Consider the following 21,669-nt stretch of genomic DNA (forward strand, 5'->3'; position numbering starts at 1 on the left):
TTGTCCATCCCTGTCGTAGGAGGGGCTTGCTGATGAAGACACGCCCACATACCAGAACACGAGTGCTGATTGGTTGACTGCACTTCTCAAATGCTGTTGCAAACATTTCATGAACTCTTAAGAGGCTAAACCTTCAAGTACAATCAACTTCACAGACACTTTGTAACCCCTACCGTGAAGAACTAGAGGAGACAGTGGAAAAAAAAGACGAGGAGGATGAGGAAGAGACAGGAAATTAAAATATCAGCAGAATACAGTCTGAACCCATTTCTACCCTTTCAGATAACAGTGCGCTAAAAAAAGACAGATACAATTATGCTTTTATCATAACGATAATAATATATTAATAATAATAATTCCATTTATAAGCTATTATAACTATTTATCGCATGCAAGGATGAAAAATAAAAATAACATGAGAAAATATGTCCTAGACACCCACAAGCCCAAACTAAAAATAAATAGCTAAAATCAAGCCTAACCCCGAACTCTTACGCGTTAATCTCTGATTTTCAGTGCAAATGTTATCAAGTTTTAAAGTTGTAGATGAGAAAGAGCACAAGCTCAGGAGTAACAAGAGTGGCTCGAGACATCTGCATCATGCTGGACTCTCACTCTTTCCTCCTCCTCCCCCTCCTCTCTTGATTAGTTGAGGCCGTTTTCAACTCTCTTATTTGTCTTTTTCTCTGCATCTCTACTCCAAATCCCTTCCTCTTCCCCCTCATCCTTTCTGTTCTCTTTTGCTGGTCTGTTTCACTCTCTGTCCTTTGTCTCAACTCACATTTTGCGGATCACCACAACTGTGGTGAGCACCCCGGCCAGGAAAACGCCAATAGTCTGCCATGTCGGGGTTCCGAAATAGGAGCGGATTCCCTCCTGTGTGAGAAAAAAGGGGCAAATTTGACCACATATTTAGCTTTAATAAAATAAAATAAATTAATGAATCAATAAAAATACAATTAAATAAACTAAAATAAAATGCTTTAATGGGAAAGTTCACACAAAAGTGAAAATTACCCCAAGATTTACTTTTGAAAAATAATTCTACTTAAAACTTTCTAAACGCTTATCTCTAGCTTCTGCTAACTGTCATACATGTGTTCACGGTGTTCCAACGAATGATGTAGGCATAGCGCAATCTCCAGTGAGATGTGACGAACATGGAGGCGCAGAGAAAGAGCAAAACAAAACACCGGACATGAATTAGAAGTATAAAACTAGGATTTGTAAAGAAAAATGTTGGAGGATTTCGATATAAGCCAAGAGGAGACTGGGTTTCCTTTGATGTAAACAAAACTCTGTTTTCAGGAAAAAAATTGCGTATTCTCTCTGGAGCTTACAATACACCGAAGTCCTACGTCACTGGAAACGTCACTCTTTCGCGAACCCACATACGACAGTTAGCAGAAGCTAGAGAGTACATTTTAGAAATTTTTAAATATGAAGATTTTTTTCTTAAACAACTGCATTGCTTTACTTCTTAGGCCTTAGTTAACCCCCTGGAACCGTGTGGAGCACTTTTATGATGGATGAATGCACTTATTTGGCCTTCAAAATCTTGACCTTAATTCACTATATAAATCTTGGAAGAGCCACGACAAATATATATATATATATATATATATATATATATATATATATATATATATATATATATATATATATATATATATATATATATATATATATATGACATGACTTACCTTAAAGAGTTAGTTCACCCAAAAAGGAAAATTATGTATAATATATATATATATATATATATATATATATATATATATATATATATATATATATATATATATATATATATATATATATATATATATGACATGGGTTATGGGTTAGTTCACCCAAAAAGGAAAATTATGTCATTAATGACTCATGGTGATCCGAGAACCGCTACAACCGGTTCTTGACTCGAGAACGAGTCAGTCTATTGTTCGTTATCTGGCTCGGCTCGGTGTTCATCTTCAGTTCTCTCTTCACATCAGTTCAGTCAGTGTACTGTTTGAGTACATGATTTACTCTGGGAAATTGGTTTGTTTGAACTCAGAGGGAGTGTCAGCCACATTAAAAAAGTTAACAGTTTAAGTCATTTGTGGATTAATGCTTATTGGAGACGTGAACCGTTTAAAACGATTCAGTTTGATTTGGTGAACTGGTTCAAAAAGATCCGGTTACATCGAATGATTCGTTCGCGAACCGGATATCACAAACTGCTTTGTTTTGAACTCTCTCACAACAGTCACGGAAGAGAAGACAATGCTGAATAAAGTCGTCGTTTTTGCTATTTTTGGAACAAAATGCATTTTTGATGCTTCAAAAAATTCTAACTGACCCCCTGATGTCACATGGACTACTTTGAAGATGTTTTTCTTACCTATCTGGACATGGACAGTATTCCGTACACACAGCTTCAATGGAGGGACTGAGAGCTCTCAGACTAAATCTAAAATATCTTAAACTGTGTTCCAAAGATAAACGGAGGTCTTACAGGTTTGGAACGACACGAGGGTGAGTTATTAATAGGGATGGGTACCGAAACCCGGTATTAAACTGGCCCCAGGGCTAAATTATGAAAGACCGTAGTATCAGTAAGATCTGACGCTATCGGTTCTGCTTTCGGTAGTGGAGTGAAAAAAATTAATGTACTATGTATTTTTGCTTAATAATGTTATCGTGCACATTTTATCTCACCAAACATTTCTAATGTGCGATCATATTAAGATGTTTGTCTGTGAGATCTGCGAGATCTCTCATGCGCGCCGCAGAGGCTGTCTGTCAGTCACACACACACACCACAACGAGCGCGGCGCACACAGACATAACAGTATGAAAACTCCTGCTTAATAATAAAGAGTGAAGATGGCGAAGAGATTTGCTTAATAATGTTATCGTGCACATTTTATCTTACCAAACATTTCTAATTTGCGATATTATTAAGACGTTTGTCTGTGAAATCTGCGAGATATCTCATGTGCGCCGCGGAGGCTGTCTGTCAGTCACACACACACACACAACAAGAAGGAGCGCCGCGCACACACGCATAAGGGGCCGTTCACATATCTCTTGCGCGCTCAAGTTCGTTATTTCAAATGTAGGCGCGCGGTATCCACGCTCACAATGGAAGCGACGCGGTCGCGACGAGCATGCGGTGCGACGAGCTCTTTTTTTCCAGGCACGTCCGCACAGCATCGATTTAAAAACATCTCAACTTTTCAGAATGCCTCAAGCGCACCACAGGTCATGTAGCTTCCTCACCTTTTCCATAACAACATTGAAAGCTCAGCCAAGATGAAAGAACAGCTGATAGCTGTATGTGGATTTTTAAATTAATTTAGTAGCAGAGCTACTGCAAGCAGATTTTAGTTCTGCAAATCCATTTATCCATTGCTGAAATTTCCGCCTCTTCATGGAGAGAGCAGGACATGGTTGCTTAGCAATGGCAGAAGCCTCAGGAGCGCAAGTGTCCGAAGGCTTTGGGAAAAAAATCAGAAAGCGACGTGCCTAGCGTTTTCCATGCGTTTTTAGATGCAATAGGTGAACAGCCCTTTACAGTACGAAAACTCCCGCTTAATACAAAGAGTGACGATGGCGGAGACAGTAAAACGTTCCAAAGTGTGGTTATACTTCACTAGAGTTGATGCAGACAACGCTGGTTGTCATAAGTGCAACAAAAAATTTTTTGCAAGTAAGGGCGGAAACACAAGCAATCTGTCAAAGCATCTTTCAAAAGTGCATTATGTGCAGATAGAGAAATGCAAAGTTTTGACTGCCTAACACAACACAAAGTACCGATAAGAATACTGTTAAAGTACCGGACCGTTAAGCAGTATCAGTAAGAGTAGTAATACCGTTAAAACCTTAACGTTCCCCTTCCCTAGTTATTAATGACATAATTTTAATATTTGGGTGAACTAACCCTTTAAAGGAGCTTTGGATGATACTTTTAGCTATTTATTGGTGACGTGGAGGAGACAATTGTTGAATAAAATCATTATGTATTCTTGTAGCTTTGCAAAATTACAGTTGAACATCTGATGTCACATGGATTATTTTAATCTCCTTACTACTTTTCTCAGCCTTGATCGGGTAATGATCCTTGCTGAATAAGGAGGGTTAGAAAGCTCTCGGATTTCATCAAAAATATCTTAATTTGTGTTTTGAAGATGAACGAAGGTCTTACAGGTTTGGAACAATATGAGGGTGAGTAATTAATGACAATTTTCATTTTTGGGTGAACTATCCCTTTAATGAATCACATGGTACAGAAAAATTAATTACGAATTGATGTTAGTGTGAATACATTAGACATTATTTAAAAATGAATGTATTTTTAATAGTAATTTTTAAACAAATTTGAACAAATTAATTTAGAAATATAATTAAGTTTCAGTTTTTTTGCTGACATAGTTATTATGCTGACATAAATATTAGTCAATAATTGCATAGCCAAACAATAAAACCAAATCCTTTGCTGAACAGAAAGACGTACAGCATTTGTTTGAAATGTAATCTTTCGTAACATTGTAAATGTCTGTACTGTCACTTTCAATCAATTTAAAGTGTCCTTGCCGAATAAAAGCATCAATTTCTTTAAAAACATATGATCTATGTATGGCTTTATGATTTCATAATGTATGCCTTTTGAACAACAGTATTACACGTCTACAGTACAGCCGAGATATTCTGCTTCACATTACGGAAGCTAAATGTTCATGTTGCGTTTTGCATTTTGTTTATTGCGTTATCAGTACATTTGGTAAAGGTCATTGTGGCCTGTGTTAAAATATCACATCGACACCAGATGTTTCACATGATTTTAAGGAAGTCACTGTGTAAGGAATTCACTGTCAAGACTTACCCATCCACCCTGTTCCCTGATCCAGTTAATAACGTGTTCCTGAATGTAGGTCATAGTCCAGTTTATGATGGTTCTTATGATGTCAGGAATCTTGGTTATAATAGCCTAGGAGTACAAGAATAAGAAAAATAAATATTTAAAACATCAAAACAATGCATTTCCATATGAGATTGAGCTTATGTAGGTCTTCACCTTGATAACAAGCCGACACGCAAAGTAGAAAAGTGCCACCACTCTTCCCCAGTTAAACTTCCCATCAGAGAAGATCTCAAGGGCCACTTTCGTGAAAACTTCTCGCGTTGGTTGAAGAGTGGAGTCATTTAACATACTAGATCAAAACAACAATGGAGAGGTATTGATGAGTTGCAGCACACTGCCATCCAGTGAGCATTTCTGAGCACAGCAGGAGACTCTGTATTAGAGACAGTTGAGATGTCTTCCGCAATCCATTACCTTTGCAGCTGCACATTTCCATCCAGCTCATCTCCAATCTGCTGCAAACACTGCGCAAGACGTTTATGGCTGGGGTCGCACAGCTCAACATCACTCAGTTGACTTCGGGTTAATTCAGCTTCACTGTCTCCATGGCGACGAACTCGTTCATAGATGAAGCTGTGAGAGATGGGACGAGATGACCAAGGTAATGATCAAAAACAAACACAGAGAACGTGAAGAAGAGATAAGATGATACTCACTTATTGAGAAGTGCAGATCCCAAGGCAATAATCTGCTCATTGCCAATGCCTTCAAATATTGGAAATAATATCAATAATTAAAAACAATACAAAATCAGGACAGGAAGACACTTAGAGTAAACAAAATGGATTTAAAATATGTTCAGCATAAAAAAGTACAAATGTCAGTACAAAGGTCTAACAACACCATTGTGACCTTAAAAGGGAACTGATAAGCATCTGAACTGTTCCATAATGTTTGTGACATGACTCAGCGGTGTATGTATAATTCAGTGCACGTTTGGTTTCAGTTTTTCTGATGAGTAAAGTTGATGTAAAGAAACTAATATGCATGAGCTGTCTAATGGAGAAAGAAACTCGGACAAGCTAAATCTCTCAAGTACGCATCATAACTCATTTTAAGTATCAGTTCACATATTTCAATATTCAAATAAAACAAAAGACGTTAAATCTTCACGTGTCATGAACACAATACATACAGGCTGTGTCGCAAAACTAGTGAGCTGCCCACATAGACAGCATTTTGAGCATTACAGATACCTAGAAATTAAAGCAAGCATCTTGGAAACGAAGTCTTATTCAAGTATTTAACTAATTTAACGAATTAAATCTTTAATTTTAGCATTTAGGGTCATAAATGATAGATGTGTTCTGTAAAGGCTGTACAAATTTTGTGTTGATGTCAAAATTATCCATTTTAATGTTTCTCTCTCTCTCTGTTTTATGTATGTATGTATGTATGTATATATATATATATATATATATATATATGTGTGTGTGTGTGTGTGTGTGTGTGTGTGTATGTATGTATGTATATATATATATATATATATATATAAGTTGACCCCATAATACAGGGGTGTCCAAACTCAGTCCTGGAGGGCTTACAGAGTTTAGCTCCAACTTGCCTCAACACACAAGCATGGAAGTTCCAGCTGTTTCATGTGTGTGTAACTGGGATCGGAGGTAAACTCTGCAGGACAGTGACCCTCCAGGAGCAGGATCAGACACCCCTGCCATAATAAAAATGGAGGGGCTATTTTATCAACAGAGCAGCAGGATTTGAAATGAATAGTTCAACCAAAAATAACAATTCTGGCCTTCATTCACTCGCCTTCATGTCGGTTCTGCCTAACATCGCGTACAGGTTTGAACTTCAAATTAAAGCATTAAAGTTTATTATGATCAAGATGATGCAATGAAAGTAAATGGTGACAGAGACTGTTACACTGCCTAACATCCCTTTTAGTGTCCCACAGAACAAAGACAGTGATACCGGTTTGGAACAACATGTGATTACAAAGGCGACCTTTTTTTTGTGAACCATACCTTTAACTCGACAGCAACCCATCTCGAGACCTGTACATGGCCAGCTATAGCTGTGATGAGTGTTTACTCCCCCCTCCTAACAGATCAGCACTGAAACGATGATGTCACCTCTTCTGGGAATCAACAACATCGCGGTATCGGGGGCATGTGAGCACAGCCAACACAAGCGCACAGAGGCTGTCTCAAAAATAGAGTGCTGCCTGCCTAGACCGCGTTTCTGGGCATCATGGGCGCGTTCTGAACAAATCGAACGTTTGGAACGCGCCTAAAATGCTCATGAATTCTTTTGGAACGCGCGTGACGACCAAAAGAGTTGTTTGGGTAGACGGCACACTTTTGGATACAGCCAAAGAGACTGTGCTTTGTTTGTTTAGCTCGTGTCGTTATCGTTAATCGGAAGGTCTGTGCGCTGGTCGTTCAGCCAGTGATCGGTATGTGTACAGACATGTTACAGACAGACAGCGGTGTTGTAACAGAAAAAGACACTGAGAAAACTTACAGTTCAAATAATAAATAATATTCTAATACACATTAAATCGCCGGTCTGTGTGCTCTGTCGGGCATCTGAGTTACGAATCGGGAGAAACGGGCGAAAATCATCATTTGAACATGAAAGCGCCACTTACCCGTATCGCCTCCACCCGACGGAGCTGCCATGTTAGCAAGAAAATAAGTGAAAAGTCTTCCGCTGCGTGACGTCAATTCTTGGACAGGAAGGAAGTCGCTCGCGAGTCTGTGCGGCACACTTCAAATAATACCCAAGTACTCCTCGCCATAGACGTATAATAACTAGACGCCTCATTGACCGCACGTCAACGTCGCCGCCATATTGGAGCGGGCAACTCTAATAACGCTCACATCAGGACAGAAGAAAACATAACTGACTCATCGACAGATTGGACACCTACAGACCGTCACACGATAATAAAAACAGATCTCTGGGTGTTATCTTTCACAGGTAAGACTCAGCTGTTCTTTCTCGATGTTTTTGGTCATTTTTAACATTATGTTGACAGCTTAATTAACCACCAGTGTCAGACTATTAATAATAGCTAGCGATATCGCTAACGTAGTTAGCAATGAAAGCTGAGACTTCATAAGAATTCAAAGTTTAAATGAATTCTTATTACGTTTTAACTTATATTGCCTTTTATATAATAAATTAAATGGTGTTATGAGCACAATATACAGAGTGAGCCCTTTGACTGTCTAGATTAATGATGGAGCTAAAGCTTCTCTCTTTAATTTCACTACCGTTACTTATTTACAAAGATTAAGTGGTAGCACTTTAGAATACTAGTCCTTTAGTTAGTTAATGTTAGATAATTCATTAATTAACATGAACAAACAATGAACAATACATTTATTACTGTATTTATTCATCTTTGTTCATGTTAGTTAATGCAAATACAGTTTTTCATTGTTAGTTCATGCTAATTCAGAGTGTATTAACTAATGTTAACAAGCACAACTTTTGATTTAAATAATGCATTAGTAAATGTTGAAATGAACATCAACTAAGATTAATAAATGCTGTAGAAGGATTGTTCTTGCTTAGATCATGTTAAGTAAAGTAGTTAAATAATATAAGCTAATGGAACGGTATTCAAAAGTGTTACCGATTAAGTTTATCATCACTTGATTATAAGGATTTCATTGCTTTTCATAAAACTGTGAACTGATTCTATGTATTCTTTTTTCTTCCCTTTTAGCCATTTGCAAACAGGACAAGGACAGCCTTAAGGAAATCTGAGGAAAACTGTTCTCTGCATTTCCAAGAGACAAGACTATACCTCCCTAGACTAGTGTTGAGTTTGTAATAAACACTAGGGCTGGGTATCGATTTAGATGTTCCAGATCGATTCGATTTCGATTCACAAGCTCTCGATTCGATTTTCTTTACTCGATTCTCGATTCAAGTCAATGAATATAGATTTAATACAAATACTATATGTATAAAAAAGAACAGTGAACATGAAGTTTACAATTGGGTAATTACTAAAAAGAAATTAAGAGCCACAAACCTGTATATTAAACTCTTTTATTTTAGGTACACTTGGGTACATTAAAACAGAACCCATCTCTAATTTTCAAATGCATACAATTATGTTAAATAAATACAATACAATTTTGATGCAAGATGAAAAATGCTTTGTTCTTGTCCACAACACTATCATTGCCATCTTGCTCACGAAATCTAAAAGGCTTCCATACCTCTGACTTTTTATGTGAAGGTGGCATTAACGTCGACAAAGCACCTGAAACTGCCATTTTAAGCACTGAATGAATGAATGACGGGTTCGCCTCTCGCTCCTGGGTAACATCGCACAAGGCAAATAAGAGGGTGACATCTAGTGGAGAAGACTTATAATTAGATTAATGTTAATCTTACGTTCAATGTTTGCGGAAATAAATTTGAAAAAAATTGATTCATGGCCTTCGAGAATCGATTTTGAATCGACCACATTTGAAAAAACGATTAATCGAAAAATCTATTTTTTTTTACCCAGCCCTACTAAACCCAGAGCAGCCCTGAATGAATCGACAGAATGACCCAGCTCATATTCTAAAACTATAGCCTGCATTTAAAAAGCTTTGCACAGGCTGTTTAATGCTAATCATGTACTGCGTGTGTCTTTACACAAAAACTACATGATGTAAATAGCCTAGAAATGAAAAACACAGGAACTCATAGTGAGTCCAGCTGCAATATCATGATAAACTCTTTGTGATGTTGTTATAATGATTATTAATTTTGATTAATATAAAGTTTTTTGAGGGGAGCATCTCATATTCTGGTCTGTGATAAACATAACTATACTTTTAGATTTTGTTGTGCAAGGTAAACCTCACACACTCACACCCAAACATTCATGTGTTAACATACATGGAAAAATAAACCACTGTTTCATAATGTGTGTGATTTCTGCAGGAGTGTGTGTAATGTGCATTATAGAACAAAATGTCAAGCATCATCAAGTTTTTTACATTATTTGATAATTAATCTTTATTAGTCAGGTTTTGTCTTCACAACTAAATCACTGTGTTCCCAGAGAAAGACAGAACTGAAAACTGAAATAAAATGTGTTTCTTGAGCTGAGATTGATTCAGAGGATTTTCTATTATATATATATATATGTATGTATGTGTGTGTACATGTATATATTATACTTAAGGAGCTCATTAATTAAACACAATTTGGAACTCATGTCCACAATTTTTTTTTGTGTTGCGTCATAAGTTGTGTCTTAATTTGATTAATAATTATTACACAAATAGTATTTTAAAATTACATTTCAAATTTTTTTTATTTCACTCTTTAATTTACTATTGATCTATTCTTCATTTTTGTCTATTCTGTATTATTCCACCCTTGATATTACATATTTTTCTTGCTATTGTTAACCTATTGTTGTTCTGTTATTTATTATGGTATTATTCATATTATACATATAATTGTATGCTATTATAAATCTATTATATCACATATGTTATTGTACCATTGTACTCATTTTTCATATTATTCACTTTACTTTAAGTTGTACTACATATACTTTTTAATATAACATATCACTTTTACTGTATTTCTACTGTGCACTGTATCAGTGCATATTTTAATTTTCACTGGATCCATAGCCTCATCAGTTACATGTGTTATTATTTGTTGTGGAGTTCATCTGTATCAAAATGAAAAGCAGACTACAAGTGTGTCACTTTTTGATTTGTATTTACTTGTTTTATTCAATTTTCTCAACGATAGTAAATTATTAGTGTTTAAAGATGTATTATTTAGATTTTATCCCAGTATTTCAAAGGGAATGAGCTGTGTTCTGTGTTCTGACCTGAAACACAAGAAGGAGAGAAAAAAAAGAAACAAAAATGTTGGGATCGAACACAGAGAAAGAAATAAAACAACTACATTTAATTTAATGTACATTCAAATTACATTACATGCAAATGTCACAGTTATACTAAATCAACATTAGAATTGTAAACCGAAAAAAATCAACAAGTGAGACAAATGTGAGCTTTCACAATTCCTTACGAAAATTAATAATTTTCCAAACCTAACTAAATAACTGGAGGCAAAGTTTTTTTTAACTGCACGTAGATCACAAACCTCTGAAATCGGTTGATAAATGTGAACGTTATCGTGTTTTTATTCAGAAAAAAACGCAGCTCCCCCGTTTACTTTCATTTGTTTTTAAGGCAGTCTTGCCCTCACTAACATGGCGGACGCGTTGACGTATCGCGGCAACGGCTCAGAGCGGCCAATGAGGCGTCTAGTTATTATATGTCTATGCTCCTCGCTGCAGACTGTAGCGCGGCGACGTCACGTATGTACGTCACGTATGTACGTGACGTGTGTTTGCCGCGCATGCGCAGTAACGTATATGTATTTACCGTAAGTACGATTGTGCACCGTACTGACTGTAATTAACGCGCATATCCAGGTTCATTCACTTCCGGATGTTCGTAAGGTATGGTGGATATGAGATATTACTTTTGTTTTCTTAAAAAATTGCGTTTAAAATTGCTTTTAATTGTAATAATGCTTTGGTCATAATCATAGAGAGTGCCATTGCAAATGTGTGCGATTTCAAACACTTATGACATGTTTTATGATATAGTATTCGAATGGTGGTCTTTCAGAGTCTTATTTCGCCTAAAATGAACCATTAAAGATGTATTAAAATAGAGCAGAAATACTTAAGAAATACTTAAAATAGAGCAGAAATACTACAGAAATAATAATGGAAGTAATGCCATTGATGGTTGCATGCATTGCAAAAAAAAAAATCATATTTGTAATCTTTTTCATTATTAACATTATTAACATTATCAAAGATTAATAGATACTGTAACGCATGTATTGTTCATTGTTAGTTCATGTTAATTAATACATTAACTAGTGTTTACCAATGACACCTTATTGTAAAGTATTACCTTTTAAATTGACCTTCATCTATCTTAATATGACTTTTTGGGGACATTGTCAGTGAGAAGAAATTCAGAGAAGAGACTTACTACATGTGGCTAGAGTACTGTAATTATCTGTTTTTCTTTCTCTGACAGACTGCATAGCCCTCAACTGTAAAATGTTCAAATTGACAAAAACTTCAAACTTTCAGGCCATACTTTCTCAAGCCAAGCCAACCTAAATTTTGACTTGACAAAATTTATTAATTTAGTTGATGTTAATGCTGGTAAATTAAATCTCTTAGGTAGTTTACAGACAAAGCAAATAACACTTTTTCTAACACCATGCTATAATATATTTAAAAATACATTTAAAATATTTTCCTTGTATGGCTCTTCTGCCTTTCTTCAAAATGATTTAATATTGCTTTAGTATTGTTTGTTATTTTATGTAAATTAGGTGTCGTGAACTGGAGTGCATTGTCTGAACAATACAACCTGAGTTCCGGGGGTCATGTTTTCTGACCCAGTGCCTCTGGTGCAGTGAGATATTTAAAGACTGTCCACCTGGCTGTGTGAGGAATCACAGGAGGATTGTGTGGGTTTTATCCATTCAAAGGATTTGAGGGCTACTGCTTGACTTATTGTTTTATCAGTGATGGAGGTGAAATTCAGATATTTTTTTCTTGTGTCATGTCTATAGTCTTAATCTATATTTATATATACAATTATATTTTCTGTTTTGTTCTTTGAAATAAATGAAAAAGATCTCTGTCATCAGTTTTTTTTTTTGGAGGCACCTTGCATAAAATGGGATGCAGACACTGAAAATATACTGTATATAGTCAACTGAACTTAAAACTACTTTATTGGCTTAAATGTTTCACATGCAGAATTGCCAAAGCAAAAGAAAAATGTCCAAATTTCTAGTTAAAGAATAGATAAACAAGAACCATAGCAAAGGAAAGATTAAAATAAGAAAGGCAGTGGCTATTTACACTTAGAACAAATAACTATAGATTCTATTTACGCTATGTTAAAATAGCAGGATTTTCTGCTATTTATATTACTTATTGCAAATAGTGGCAATTATTTGCACCTCAGTATTGTAGTACATTATAAAACAGTATGCAATAATGACTGAGTGTAAATTATAATTTTAATTCAAATTATTAAATGAATGCCAGCATATTAGGACAATAAAGCCCTCCCTCAAAACTGTTTGATTATTTCCTTTGTTTTTATTTAAAATAAATGCTTTTCTGATGTGATTTGAAATTTGAAAAGGTAGGGAAAAAAAGGCAGATTCGGTCCGGATCGATTGCATCATATTGTGAACAACACACGTTTTACCATCTGCTCTATTAGAGCCGACGACTGTACCTTATCTGTTGTAATTTTGACTTGCATGAAGGCCCCTCACGAAACTGATTTTGGACAGGTTTCTGAGGCAGCGTAATGGTTTAATGATCTACAGCAAAATATAGAGAGCTTTGATGATAACTAATTGGATTTCTCGCTAGAAATTACATCAAAAGTGGAAAACGTTGATCAGAAACATACATTTACACTCAAACTGACCACTGACCGCAACTTTCAGACGCCATCTTTATTTTTTTGCTTAAATCTCACAGAATGTAACGCACAGGATTGTGGGATATCAAAGGCAGCGAAGGATTAGTGGTGGAAATTATGATTCTTTCTAGAGATTCGTTCATTTTCAGTTCGTTCACCAAAATGATTCGTTCAGAATCGTTCACTGATTCGTTCAGTGATCATTTCTTCGTATTACACAAAATATGCCAGCAGGTGGCAAAAAAGATTGTATTATTATGAGTTATGTCTTAAAAGGTTAGTTCACCCAGTTAGCAAATTTATGTAATTAATAACTTACCCTCATGTTGTTTCAAACCCGTAAGACCTCCGTTTATCTTTGGAATAGTGTTGTTAAAAGACCCGGTACTTCCGTACCAAGTCGGTACTAAAAAAATTTAAATGTGACGGTACCAGGTTTCTTTAAGTACCGGTAGTACCGAGGTCCCGTTCAAACCTGGTTCAGCGCTATGATTTCCGCGAAGCAGAAAACGAGGACGGAATCTCAAAATCCAGTCATGAAAATGAAACTTACATTTTAATATGGACAGTCATGGAATTTGTCAAAGTTAGCATAAATTAATCAAATCAAATCTCCATATGGATCAGTATCTGTAAATGTTAAGCCGCAAAAGTTGTTTGAAATATGAATCCGTGTTCTGCGCGTCTCTATGTGAATGATCGAATGGCAGAGACGTGCGGGTTTGTTTACTACATAGACTGAAGCGCATGACGCTTGCATTAATTTCAGCATCTGAGCTTCAGAGTTCTCTCTCCATCAAGCGATCTGAACTTTTCAGTTCATCTCAATGGACCTGTTTTTGATGCTCTGTAAACTGTGTGAAGGCGCACGACTCACCGTCGCTTTACTGATAGCGCTGTTTCTCACACATGCAAAGAGAGAGAGAGAGCGAGAGTCTTACCACGCTGAATCGACATGCTATATGTAAACTATTGGCGCTGATCTCTTACCGTCCCTGTTTTGATTTCAGCAAATCATTTTGACCGAACGCAGACAACGTGATTAATATTCATGAACCCAGCAGCTCATCAATTCATAGTGCATTGTATATACATTATGATAGTAGAATTAGTAGTAGTATTATCTTTTAATAATAATTAATATGATCTATTACTATTTTTTTACAGAAACCCTCAATGACCAAAAATATCTTAAGCATCACCACCAGTCTTAAGTTCAGTCAAAATGACAAATATGCATTCATTAGGCCTAAAAGTTAATTTTTACATAAAGGCATTGTGCTAGAAATATTACTATTATTTGGTAAAATGTATGTGATACTGCTACTACTGTTGAAAAAATTTATAAAACTTTATTTTTTAAAGAAATAAATCACAATATTTCTTCCATGTTTTAATTTTAATAGCAAATCCCCTTTATTTACCAAAAATAAAATGTGTTTAAATTACATAAATGAAAAGACAAATTAAATTTGGGTGAAACTTGTTTACTGTTTTTTATAATTATATAACTTGTAGAAAAACTTTAAACACAATTGTAAATAAGTATAAAGAATGGCATTGGTTTTATTTTTAGTGCTAAAAAGTTTTTTTTTTAATTAGCATATTTTGGTACCGAAATTGGTACAGAGAACCGTGGATTTTCACTGGTATCGGTACCGAATACTGAAATTTTGGTACCGTGACAACACTACTTTGTTTTGAACTCTCTCTCACAACAGACACGGAAGAGAAGACAATGCTGAATAAAGTCGTAGTTTTTGCTATTTTTGGACCAAAATGTATTTTCGATGCTTCAAAAAATTCTAACCGACCCTCTGATGTCACATGGACTACTTTGATGATGTTTTTCTTACCTTTCTGGACATGGACAGTATTCCGTACACACAGCTTCAATGGAGGGACTGAGAGCTCTCGGACTAAATCTAAAATATCTTAAACTGTGTTCCAAAGATAAACGGAGGTTTTACGGGTTTGAAACAACATCAGGGTAAGTTATTAATTACATAAATTTGCTATCTGGGTGAACTAACCCTTTAAGTCGTATTCGAACGTATTCACGTATTCACAAAAACTGATCTGACTTTATTAAAATGTGTGTATAATCGCATTCAATATATAAAGTCTAATTAAGTTGTTTAGATGAACAAAGCACAAGATTTTCTTGCCTAATTAGCATTTTAATTGTTTGGTCAGACAGTTTTTTTATATTATATATTCACATTCATAAATCGGGGGTAAAACGTGGAGTTGCTAAATATCAAAACAAGCGTATGTGCACAGTACTGTACCTATAACTGCGCTTTGCATTTTCCGAGATTGACATGCTAAATGGCAGACTAACCCGGTTTACTCTCATTCATTTCGTTCACGAACAAGATAAGCTATGGACCAGTTCATTTCATTCACAAACGACATGTATCCGTTCATTCAGCTCGTTCACGAATGACATGTATCAGTTCAGTCATTTCATTCACGAACGAGATGTACTAAATCATTAAACTCATTCACGAACGACATGGGTATCAGTTCAGTCATTTCGTTCACGAACGATAAGATCTCTAGATCTAGTTCAGACTCATATGAAACTCGTTCATTGAAGGGTGTATTGGTTCACTAAATTTAACAAATCACATACTCTGTCACATCTCATACTCGAAGGCTATTGGCTCGAGGTTGAGTAATTCTTTGACAGGATGAAATGGTTGTTACCCGGTTCACTGAGCTGCGCATGCGCTGCTTATAACGCCGCGCTGCTGTGGAGGGAGGAACTTCAGTGAACGAGAAATATGAGTCAGTGGATTACGTGAACGAGGACGATTCGTTCACTTAAAAGATTCATTCAAAAAGAACGATTCGTTCACGAACGACACATCACTAAAAAGGATACATCTATGCTGCCTTCAAAAATCGGCCAGATGAAGGCATCTCAGGAGACAGGAAGTGAAGCTAACATTGAATTCGGACATGCCTTGATGCCTCACGACCTTGGAATGCGTCCTCCGAAGGCAGCATTTTTCAGTTTTCAATATTCATACAATACTACAACCTAGAAATAATTTGCAGGTCTCAGCAGCACAAATTATGTGCCCAGCTACATCTGATTCAAATATTATGCTAATTAACAGTGAGCGGTGGTTTCAGACATTACAGTCCTTTACTCGCACGGACTCTTATTCTGTCTGAAAGAATGAAAAGACGTGCTGAAGGTGGAGCGATTCAACCAATCAGATGAAAGCAGCGTTTCAGCTCCGCCCACAAGTGCGAATAAAATATTGAAGCCATAAACCAAAATGATCAAAACGTACATGGACCAACTGTCTTGTCCATGTTCTCTCACTTGAGATTTGAGTCTCTGACCTCTTGAGATTTGAGTCTCTGACCTTCTGCAAGCCCCGCCTTGTTCACGCAGTGATTGACATGGCGGGAGGGGGCGGACACGTGATCGGCTCGGAATGCATTTTCAATGTGCACATTGAATTTTGCTACATTCATTGCGGGACACTGAATGAAAATGCAATCGTAAGTGTCTTGACTGTGAGTGTTAATGCATTTAAGAAAAATAGCATTTAAATGATAATCTTGCCACAGTTTTTGCTTGAACATGTTAAACATATCTAATCATTTCTGTAATACATTTTAATTTTAATTTTGCAACTTATAAAGTGTTAAAATTAGTTTTCATTTTACATATTGAAACTGGTGTATGAAATGGAAAATGAAAATTATGTAATTTAATTTTCATTTTCAATTTGCACCAAACGTTGCACAAATGTATTGGAAAATGTAAATGTAAATACAGAAATGCATTGTCATTTTACATATTGCATTGTCATTTTGCATATTACATCCCAAATTGAATAATGCTACCCATATGCTTCCATAATCTACAAGCCTCCAGATGGTGAAAACAGCGTTGTACTGGCCAAAGTAAGTTTATTCACATCCGTTTTAGCGTGTTGTAATTACATTGCATTTAGCAGACACTTCTTGACCAAAATAACAAAGTAACTTAATTAACTGCGACTGTTTCGTAAACACTAGAGTGTAACGAGATGTTCAATGTACACAAACGTTTACAGCATGTTTTGATGTAGGCTAAAGCTGTGTATGTTTAGTTATAATTTGATTTTAGCCCAATGGCACATACTGTACCAGGTTTTTGTGTTGGAGCTTCAAAGTGGACAAACCAGTTCTGGGTTGACTAGGGTAGTTAAATGTGTGATTGCAAGATGTAAAAGTCCTGGTTAGATTAAAGCCATTAACAGCGTGAATGCAAGGTGACTTACATCGTAAACAATATAATTCACAATGTCCATATGTGTGCACTGAGGTAAATTGTCCAGGTCTCTGTGCCGCTGCAGGGAGCTCGTATGGGTCGATATTTTGGATGCCTTAGAGCTTCTCCAAATACGGCTGTTTTGCGCTTGGTGTGAGCTTGTTCCTGTAAGGTCCCCTTTCTTTCGCCTTTTCTTTCTGCATTGCTTTACTTTCTTCATTTCTTTCTTGTATTTGTAGATCCGTCTCTGTTCCGCCGACATGTTTAGTCGCACCTCTGAGAAGTTCTGAAGGCGTTGCCCCTGGCAACCGATAGCGTGTCCTACCATCATGGCCGACCGGCTCAGACCCCTCCCAAATCAACCCAAATCGGCACGTGACTCCTCACTCTCAATATGGAAACGTTCTTGACAAGTTATAAAGATCTCATGTTGCAAGATAGCTGAACAGTATCTGTAACAAAAAGCATATGTTGCTCTGTTTGGGCTTCAGAATGTAATCGAAGTGTTTTCCTTTTCGAGTATTCCCTTTATGTCACACTATATAAGTCATAAAAGCAGCAAGTGTCACATATAAAACGCACACACATACAAACTTTTTATTTTTATTATTTTATTTTGTCTAAATGTTCAATAAACTGTTCCATTATTATTATTATTGTTGTTTTGACTAAGATTTCAAATGTCAGACTTCACAGGGTTAATCAAATATTAGTAGCCTGCTTATTTTATAGGAAATAAAACAATTATCGAACAAGCATGTGTCATATTTTGTGTCCTAAAATCCTGAAACATTGCTGTCTCATATTTTAGAGCAGTCAATGCAATTTATGAAAGTCAAATAAATCAATATATGGGTGTGTGTGAAAATTCAAATGTAACCCTCTTTGTAATCGTTAACATTTTCATAAGTAACTGTTTTTTTTCCCTAAGTAACTGTGACTGATTACAATGACATGTATTGTGTAATTATATTACGTAATTAAATGTAGCTAGTTAATGTACTTCCCAACATGGGTAAAGAAATATGAGAGATTTAAGCATTCAATACCTTCTCAACACTGAAATTAGACGATGACCAACCACACGACGCACACAGTGCTGTTACTGCGATTTAAAAGTTGTTTAAATGTAAATAATCAAATAACCACGGATAACGGTTAAGGCAAGGCTAGATGGCATACAGCAAAATTCTACTGGGCATGCACACATCAATATAACGTAATTTTTCTCACACTGTACAACTTTATTATAATGACTATTTTTGCATTATTGTAGGGGGTAGGTTTAGGGTGGGGGGGTAGGCGTTGATAAATTCAATTTATTGTTAGCTTCCGGTTTTTGCCGTCTCCCAAAACTGTTCAGTCGGCCCCACCCACAGTGTGTCGTCACGTCCGCGGAACCGCTCTTCCGTCGGTCTCGCGCATGTGTAGTCCTCTTTACGACTCGGCTGGCGAAGATGGCGGACGCACAGGTATGCGAGTCTCAACGGCGTGGTCGTGGAAACGCGTTTGATTTCACGTTAAACTTCAGCTCAAAGCCACAAATTCTAGTAGATAGACATTAAAAAAAGCACCATGGATGCAATCATGTCGAAATGGATCATACTGGAGACTAGAATATGTGTTTTCTGTCTCCGGTTAACGGGAAGGAAGCGTTCATGAACGGCAAGGCGAGCGGCCTTGCCTTATCCGACCAGCAGAAAATGATTTTATTTAAACATGCTGCTGTTTATTTGTCTCCAAGTTGTTTAAAAAAAACTGTTTAATCTGTCTTATTGAGTGGTAAAATAGCCGTGTTTGTTTGCAAGGCATGGACAGCACATGGATGTCATCCAGAAGGAATAATCGTCCGACTCTAAAAAGATAAAGCTCTAAAGATTTCGTCTATGTAGTTATCTCTATAACACTGGCCTCAATGGGCATGATGCTGCAAATGATGTTTTTTCTCACGATGGTCTTCCAAGTCTATCAGGCTTTGACGACACTGCCTTATGGCATCACTGATGCAGCATAAAATCCCTTAAGGGTTTTGATTTGGCATTTTAATATGGAAAACGCTTGTCTCCGGAAGTCCTTCAGGTTTGGTGTAGGTGAGGATATACTAATAGTCCAGGATGTCTAATGGAAACCTTGATCTACTGATCCGAGTGTGTTCTGTAACTTCACATGAATGTTATTCCAGCACATGCATTAGTTTGTGAGGAGTATGACCGACTCTGTGCTTGTGGTGGTGTTTCAGAACGAGAGGGCTTATCAGAAGCAGCCCACCATATTCCAGAACAAGAAGCGGGTTCTGGCTGTTGAAGGAAGTGGCAAAGAGAAGCTCCCACGTTATCACAGAAACGTTGGCTTGGGCTTCAAAACCCCCAGAGAGGTGAGATTGTGTTTACACGCAAGTGTAACTTTAGTTCGCAGAGGATGTCTTTCTCACGATGGTCTTCCTAGACTCCAAAAGAGCTCTGAGGATACTGCCTTTGGCGTTGCTGTTGATTTGAGATACCATTGTGCAACCTCAGTTGAGTTCAAGTGACTAAATTTCTTGTGCTTTACTTCCACAGGCTATTGCTGGCACTTACATTGATAAGAAATGCCCCTTCACTGGAAATGTGTCCATCAGAGGCCGTATTCTCTCCGGTAAGTCTGTGTAGTTTAACTAATTGTAGTGTAATCTGGGGTGCAGATGATGTCTTATCTCACGATGGTCTTCTGAACCCTTTGGGTTTTGAGGATAATGCCTAATGGCTTTACTGATGCTTCCCCTTTATCTAATTTTTGGGGTATCTTTAGTAATTATTGAAAATTGAAGATTCTGTTTGCTGGCCGTTGATATACAGTGTATGTGAACTTATTTGGCTGTCATCTATTTTTCCAGGTGTGGTGACCAAGATGAAGATGCAGAGGACCATCGTCATCAGGCGGGACTACTTGCATTACATCCGCAAGTACAACCGTTTTGAGAAGAGGCATAAGAACATGTCTGTCCACCTCTCTCCATGCTTCAGGTAAAGTTTGTCCATTGCAGCTTTCTTTTAGCGGCTGAACAATATCGTTGACCCTTTTTGTGGTTTTGAACACATGCTTTAAATAAACGGTCAGCTGCAAATGATGTTTTTTCTCACGATGGTCTTCCAAGTCTGTTAGACTCTGACGACACTGCCTTACGGCGTCACTGATGCAGCAGATAATGCTTTAAATGTAGTTTGTATGTAGTTTAGTTTGTGTAAGTTTTGATCACCGAACATTTTTTTTTCTTGAATATCACTAAGAATGCTCTCTGATTGTTTAGGGATGTGACCGTAGGTGACATCGTTACAGTTGGAGAATGCCGACCCCTCAGCAAGACCGTGAGGTTCAACGTCCTGAAGGTCACCAAGGCTGCTGGAGCCAAGAAGCAGTTCCAGAAGTTCTAGGACTGTTTTAACAATATGGCATCTCTGTATTGTGGAAAATAAAAATAAAAATCTGTTCTCTAAATCTGTTTTTACTGTTGGTTCAGTCTGCATGTCCCTTTGCATAAGCATCTTGCTCTTATATATCCCTCAACATTTCATATTTTAGATGCCCCTTTAACACCTGGTTCAAATGACCAGCAGATATATATACTCGTGTTTATAAACTTATATACACATATTGTAGTACTTTTAATCTTGTACTATAGCAATATTTGAATAGGCTTTACAATTTTTTTAGTTCATTCTAATTTAAGTTTTAGTAATCTTATGTTTGTCATTGTAAAAAAAAAAAAATTGTGGCTTAGTAATGTTAGTATTATGACAAACTTGTTTCTGTTAACTTATTTCAACGTTCATACACTTTTCAACTTGGTATGTTTCAGTGTGATAAGTTCATGTAGTTTATAAACTCAGTTATGTTGTTTCTGTAGTTTTGTAGACCTTAATTTTCGTGAATAATACTTTGCGAGCCACATAATTAATAGGTTTTTTTTTATACTTAACCTGTCACTACCGAGAAGCTCGCTTACATGTTTAGAAATATCTATACAT

General features: G+C 36.6%; 2 protein-coding genes and 4 non-coding genes across 8 annotated transcripts; 5 read left to right on the forward strand and 1 right to left on the reverse strand.

Moving 5' to 3' along the window:
* Window positions 1-777: 777 nt before the first annotated feature.
* LOC132148991 (apoptosis regulator BAX-like) lies at window positions 778-18,836 on the reverse strand. 2 transcript variants are annotated; one of them, XM_059557846.1, is made up of 7 exons: window positions 18,715-18,836; window positions 7,518-7,636; window positions 5,563-5,611; window positions 5,321-5,479; window positions 5,060-5,195; window positions 4,868-4,972; window positions 778-876 (listed from the first exon to the last, which is right to left on the reverse strand). In XM_059557846.1, the coding sequence occupies exons 2-7, from the start codon at window positions 7,546-7,548 to the stop codon at window positions 778-780; spliced, it is 579 nt and encodes a 192-aa protein (XP_059413829.1). In that variant the 5' UTR covers window positions 7,549-7,636; window positions 18,715-18,836. The 2 variants fall into 2 exon arrangements, with proteins under 2 accessions (XP_059413829.1, XP_059413837.1); XM_059557854.1 differs by lacking the exons at window positions 7,518-7,636; window positions 18,715-18,836 and adding an exon at window positions 6,892-7,503.
* Window positions 18,837-18,988: 152 nt separating this feature from the next.
* On the forward strand, window positions 18,989-21,143 carry LOC132149015 (small ribosomal subunit protein uS17). Of its 2 annotated transcripts, XM_059557899.1 has the most exons (5): window positions 18,989-19,137; window positions 19,905-20,039; window positions 20,224-20,299; window positions 20,538-20,667; window positions 20,952-21,143. In XM_059557899.1, the coding sequence occupies exons 1-5, from the start codon at window positions 19,123-19,125 to the stop codon at window positions 21,073-21,075; spliced, it is 480 nt and encodes a 159-aa protein (XP_059413882.1). In that variant the 5' UTR covers window positions 18,989-19,122; the 3' UTR covers window positions 21,076-21,143. The 2 variants fall into 2 exon arrangements, with proteins under 2 accessions (XP_059413882.1, XP_059413871.1); XM_059557888.1 differs by lacking the exon at window positions 18,989-19,137 and having other exon boundaries at window positions 19,857-20,039.
* LOC132154099 (small nucleolar RNA SNORD35) lies at window positions 19,594-19,678 on the forward strand. The gene has a single exon (XR_009437063.1). It is a non-coding gene; the product is annotated as a small nucleolar RNA SNORD35 (small nucleolar RNA).
* Window positions 20,076-20,161, forward strand: LOC132154119 (small nucleolar RNA SNORD35). The gene has a single exon (XR_009437071.1). It is a non-coding gene; the product is annotated as a small nucleolar RNA SNORD35 (small nucleolar RNA).
* LOC132154105 (small nucleolar RNA SNORD35) lies at window positions 20,341-20,425 on the forward strand. The gene has a single exon (XR_009437066.1). It is a non-coding gene; the product is annotated as a small nucleolar RNA SNORD35 (small nucleolar RNA).
* Window positions 20,763-20,847, forward strand: LOC132154113 (small nucleolar RNA SNORD35). The gene has a single exon (XR_009437069.1). It is a non-coding gene; the product is annotated as a small nucleolar RNA SNORD35 (small nucleolar RNA).
* Window positions 21,144-21,669: the final 526 nt, after the last annotated feature.

The sequence above is a fragment of the Carassius carassius genome, chromosome 1 (genome assembly GCF_963082965.1).
Source record: "Carassius carassius chromosome 1, fCarCar2.1, whole genome shotgun sequence".
NCBI classification, from domain to species: Eukaryota; Metazoa; Chordata; class Actinopteri; order Cypriniformes; family Cyprinidae; genus Carassius; species Carassius carassius.